A 5638-nucleotide genomic window follows, 5' to 3' on the forward strand; every position below is an offset into this window, starting at 1 on the left:
ATTCTGGTTTTGGCTTTTGTTCTTAAAAGCACAGCTAATGAACAGTGGAATAAAAATGCCAAAATCACGTTGCTCCGGTGTTCCTCTTCTGAAAGTGAGATAACCCTACATCACATTGACTTGTGATTTTGCTGAGGGCTTGGACAGACAAACCCAAAATTCAGCAGCTGGAACTAACATGCCAGACTTCACTCAGAAAAGCGAGAGGGTGTACAGGCCCATGACACACATGCAATAAGGCTCCCAATAATCAACATGGAGGAGTCTGAGCTGCTTCCTGATCCTTTGAGAACATCCCGGGTGCTTTTCCTGAGGTCCAGGGTACTGAAACAAAAGCTCACCTCTGCTGTGTCTGCACATCCATGACCAAGGAGATGTAACCCTCGATGAGAGAAAAGGAGAAAAAGCGAATATGTCCAGAGTCTTCGTTGCCCACCACCGAGTCTTTTACTCTGAAGAAACAGAAGAGACTGACATTAACTGTGCCTAGAAGAGCACAGGAAGGCTTTTAAAGCACATCTAGCCAGTGAAACCAGGAATGGTCATACACTAACTAAGGCAGTGACACTGAATCCTGTTACATTATACTGCTTTAAATTGCTTTTTTTTGCAGGGGGGAAAACCAAACAAAGTCCCCTTGCAGGAGGCTGTGGGCCAGGAGCCACAGGCACCAAGGGGCAGCAGCCCAGCCAGATGTATACCCTCCAGCCCTGAGTGCATGCAGAGCTGACTGATCACACAGCTGCTCTTAGCTTCACTCTGAAAATGCTCAGCTTTCCAAAGCCAGCAGATGTCCTTGGGCACCCTCAACTGCCTGTTTGGCTTCCACTTGTGAGGACAACCCTCTTGAGCCTGTGGAACCTCCCTCCCCTAGTGCAGAGCACTGGAGCAGCACAAGGCCACAGTGGATCTCTGGGCACCCCAGGGGAGCTACATGAGTCTGTGCTTCCAGATGTGGGCTCACCTCCCCTGGAGCCCATCTCCCTGTGGGACCTACCCATTGGAGTAAAACATGACATCCATTAGAAGTGTAGCAACAGTGGGAAGGGTGTCTGGATCCAGGCTGGTGACACAGAACATGTTACTCGGACTGGAAAGGGGGTGAATGACAGGCCTCTGAACTGAAAGAGACACACACAGACACACACAGCTATGAAGCCATGTCTGTAGCAGGTTCCCAACCCTCCAGCTGTGTTATCCACGCACTGGCACGGAGAAAGGTGACAGTGTTCATAAGGCAGTTCTCATTGCTGAAGCCCTGCTGCCTCTCAGACAGGGACCAAGGGGCCTGCGGTGCCCTCCCTGGGGTATCACAGGTGGTATCAGCCCAAGTACCCTCCCCTGCATGGGGCACAGTCAGCTCTCTGCTCCAAGGGGCTTTCAGACCACCAGGTGCATCTACACGAGACAAGGAGCAAGCTAAAGGAGGTGCCAAGACAAACTGATGTGGAAAAAAATCCAGGTTTCTGCCATTCAAAAGGCAGGGCTATGGAAGGCAATTCTTTGACAGTGGTTGCTGGCAGTCTATCACCTTCTCCATCATTTCTGAGGGCCTATTTTGCCATTAATATCTAGAAAAATTACAAAATAGCTGTTTGGCAAACACGTTGCAGTCAGTGGCTGAGAAGCAGCTGGCATCTAGGCATGCAACTAGCATGACCCAGCAAATAAACTGAGCAACAGAGCAAACTGCATACCTGTGCATAATCAACATGTGCTTCACTGTGCCCCTTCCTTCATGCTTTTTTTGTTTAAGGCTCATTTTCTTAAACAAGATGATTTATAGCTCTTGTGTGACAAGGCTGAGTGGCACTTCATAATAACTGATCCCTGCTTTGTTTTGTTATGGGCAAAAAATTAGACACAGGTCTGGAGGTAAACAAGTATTTAAGTTGTTCCTTTTCCTGATTGTGCTCCCTGCTTGATGCTTGTTCCTCTAGACTGCAAACATCCTAACGCTCTGTAGAGCCCTGGGCTCACTGTGGCCTTGATCTTCACCGGCACTGAAGTGTGAAAGTTGAACAACAATCTTCTCTGTGCATCACTGCAGTATTTAAACAAGCTTTTATGGAAGCTATTTTCCTTTGGAATGTTGAAATGTGGAAATAAGGGCGACAGACAATTTTAGTTTTACAATGCAATGAGCTGTACTTTAACCTTCTGTCCTGCAAAAGGCATATCTCCTCTAGAGATGTGAAACTAGCATTAAAAGGCCCAAATTCAGCAAAACTTATCAGCACTGCTAAGAAAGTTAAGTATGTACTCAAATCCTTGGTTGTACTGGGATTGGCTTTTAAGATTAGTATCTTACAACAGGATAAACATTCACCCAAATGCTGAAGGAAGCAGGAGGCAGGACTTCCACTCCATGTGTCATGGAGACCAACTCTCTGGCAAGCTGAGCTCATGCTGGTCCTTACCTAGTTTTGGTTTGACAAATCCATTCGTTATCCCAAGGTCGTCAGCAGCCACTGTCTCCCCATTCACTACTCTAAGGATGGTGAACTCAGCAGCCAGTGTGTGCATCACGAAGGGCAAGTCTCGCTCACGCACCTGAAGGTGACAACAGGATTAGCTGGTGATGGTGCACACCAGAGTGACAAAACAATGCAGTGGAGGGTACATACTCTCAGGGCACAGTGAGGTGAACACGACTCCCGTTAGAGCCACTGGTGTGTAAGGATAATTACCATGTGAGTGTGTGTCTCAGAGAAGCACACTCGGTCACACCACTGCAAATATCAGTAGGATTAAGCACCAGAGTGCTCTTAAGACTGTGAAAAGAGGGTGGAGATTTCTAAGAGGGAGATGCTTCACCTCCTTCCCAGCATCCCTTCAAGAACTCAGCACTGCCTATCCTTCAGCCCTGTTTCCTAGGGAAATAAAACTTATGTGGTCATGCTCTGTGTATGCACACACACGTGTGTGACAGAAAGACAGTCTGTCTGTCTACTCCCAAAACTTTGGAGCCTTTTGGACATCACTAGCCAACCTGAGAGCAGATACTATGGTCCTCTAACTTTCAGAAAACCACTGTCTGAGCAATGGTGGGAAATGCTGCCAGTACCTCCATTAAGGGAGAGATTGCAGTGTGGGCTCAGGACTCTCATTAGACACCAGAAAACCCATGACAACAAATGTTTCATTCCATGGGAAAAGCTCCTGAGATGTCAGAGAGCCTAACTACAAGGGACAGACCTCTGGGGAAGGCAGACTTTGGTACTTCTGCTGCTCCCCAAAGAACCTGTTCTGAGAAATGCCCAACGGAACTTTCATCTGGTGGCAGCAACTTTGCCTGGTCCCCTCATGTACTCTTACCAGGATGAAGTCCGTCTGATAGGTGGAGAGCATAAACACTGAGATGTTTTGATCAGCTAGTGGTGCTATTACTGACTTGGCAATTTTGGTCACTCCGATGGGCTGGGAGCCGGAGAAGCCACCTCCACCAGACACCACATTGAGGGCCAGCCATGTCGCATCAGCCACGCTCAAGTGTTCTGAGGAAGGAAGCTCTGCAAAGAGACAGAAGGGGAGGACAGAAGTTTGATCTAGAGGCAGAGAGAGACAGGACAACCATCTGCCACTATGTGGTTAGCACAAACCTTGGTGCAAGGAATGAGATGAGCCCTCTTATCCAGCTGACCTCCTGGGCTGCCCACGCTGCACCACAGGCTGGTACCGTGCCGTGTGTTCACACATACTGGATAATTCATACGGATCATACAGATTGTTGACTACAATACTGGAAACTGCATTAGACTCAGCAATTCACTTGGATGCCAATGACCAGCCCTGTTGACCTTCCCACGGTCTTCAACTTAACTCAAGCCTCTTCTATCACACAATTTCTCCAAATACTTCACTCAAGCTCTTCTGGTCTCTTTTGTTTCCATTTTCCCACTCCAACCTAAACCCAAATTTTGTTCTCCTGGACTTGAGAAGGAGGTTGATAAAGCAGCCTGGGCACGATCTCAAGACTTTGGAGATGCAGAGCAGGCATCCTATGTATCTGTGGGCTGCTGCCTCCATCTCTAAAGCAGAAGAGTCATACAGCCCTGTAAGGGATGCATGGTGTAACACATGCAGAGTAGAGCTTACAAGGTGAGCACACACTAACATAATGGAAACCTTTTCAAGAAAAACTCCATTCTATTTGCTTCTAGTCTATTATGGTTACGTAGTTAAAAATCTGTAGCTAAACCACTGAATACAAATTATTAACTGTTTTAAGAATCCTTAATGTAGCAGCAACTCATAAAACCAGATGCAGACTCTGGAATGAAGGCATACACTGCTCTAAGATTCTCCAGACTTTGGATTTTGGTTTGGCAAATTATAGAAACAAACAGTTCAGATACAGATCCAGGCTTACAAATGCATAATTTCAGTTAAATCTATTTGATGTAAGGAACCTAACCTCAGATGTAGATCCAGCCAGCAAGGACACAGCAGAGGTCCCAGTGGAAACCTACACACTTACGTCAGAGGTGAGATGCAGTCCAGGAGACCAAAAGCATAAACCCCAGCATCGCTGCTATCGCAGTCAGCACCCTGGCACTGTGGGCAAGCCCTTCCTGTCTCCATGGCCACTCACTCCTGGCTCCTCCATACAGTATCCTTTGTTTCTCCTTCAGCAAGACCTTTGGGAGCTGTTTCTGTACAGTCCCAGACACCATGTAATGAATTCCTAACCTCACCCCCTCTGAATCCTCAGGCACCACTGCTGTGAGACAATAACACTGCTGAAAACCTAAAATGAACCGAATAACAAACACTGTTAGTTCTGCTCTCCTCAATAACCTCAATTGTGTGTGGCATGAAAATAACCCTGAGCAAACACACTGCAAACAGTGGGGACACTGAGGCTTCTGCTTCTGCATTTTGATGTTTAGCTTCATAAGCCAATGCTTCTTTTTTACTGAATAATCAGAGCTTACATGGATTGAAAACTAGACACCAGCGAGAGGGGATAAGTTTGTGCATTAATCAACAGCATGTTACCTTGGAGAGACCAGTGCAAGTTGCTTGCAGAAAATTATTGCAGCAAAATGCCATCTTCAGCACAGACAGCCCTTTGCATCAGAAAAACAACCCAAACCTAAGCTTACTGCATCACCTGGCACAGAGAAGCTAGGACACAAAACAACTGCTGCGGATCTAATAAGCAGATGATACCTTTTTTTCCCCCCTTTACTCCCATCTCTGCTCATTGCCTGTGAAATAAATAAAAATAAGGGAAAAACCCAGATGTGTTCCTTCTTGGTATCTGCTCCCTGGCATCACTGAGTGGCCACAAAGGAAATACCACCTGCATGCCATTGGTATTTACACTTCTGTTTTCCACATCCCAAAGCCATCAGAGCAGCCAGGCAACCAAATCACAGAAAGGTCAAGGGACACCTTCCCTCTCTGCAAGCTCATCCCCAAAAGCCTCTGGCCATGCAGCTGCCCCAGCAACTGCTCCAGCTGCACAGGATGCATGGGCAGCTCGTGCTCTGGGGCCTGTGCTTACCAACCAGTCCCACCCACAGGAGGCACATCCCAGGTGTGCCCAAGTCCACTAATGACTCGTTACTGGCAGCAAGAAGAGATCACCACTCATTTCCTTCTCTATAAAACTGAGTAGATGACATTCCTG

The 5638-nt window shown here is 47.1% G+C and overlaps 1 protein-coding gene across 1 annotated transcript in view; it reads right to left on the reverse strand.

The window, feature by feature from the left end:
* GATSL2 (GATS protein-like 2) overlaps positions 1-3512 on the reverse strand; it is a gene marked incomplete at both ends in the record, with an annotated part of 10794 nt that extends 7282 nt beyond the window's left edge. Inside the window, 4 exons of the mRNA XM_009081780.1 lie at positions 342-452; positions 998-1121; positions 2421-2553; positions 3319-3512. Of these exons, the coding sequence (XP_009080028.1) occupies positions 342-452; positions 998-1121; positions 2421-2553; positions 3319-3512 (562 nt within the window). The remainder of the gene's footprint in view (positions 1-341; positions 453-997; positions 1122-2420; positions 2554-3318) is intronic.
* Between the last annotated feature and the right edge of the window lie 2126 nt (positions 3513-5638).

This window comes from Acanthisitta chloris, unplaced genomic scaffold, assembly GCF_000695815.1.
Source record: "Acanthisitta chloris isolate BGI_N310 unplaced genomic scaffold, ASM69581v1 scaffold34399, whole genome shotgun sequence".
In the NCBI taxonomy this organism is placed as follows: domain Eukaryota; kingdom Metazoa; phylum Chordata; class Aves; order Passeriformes; family Acanthisittidae; genus Acanthisitta; species Acanthisitta chloris.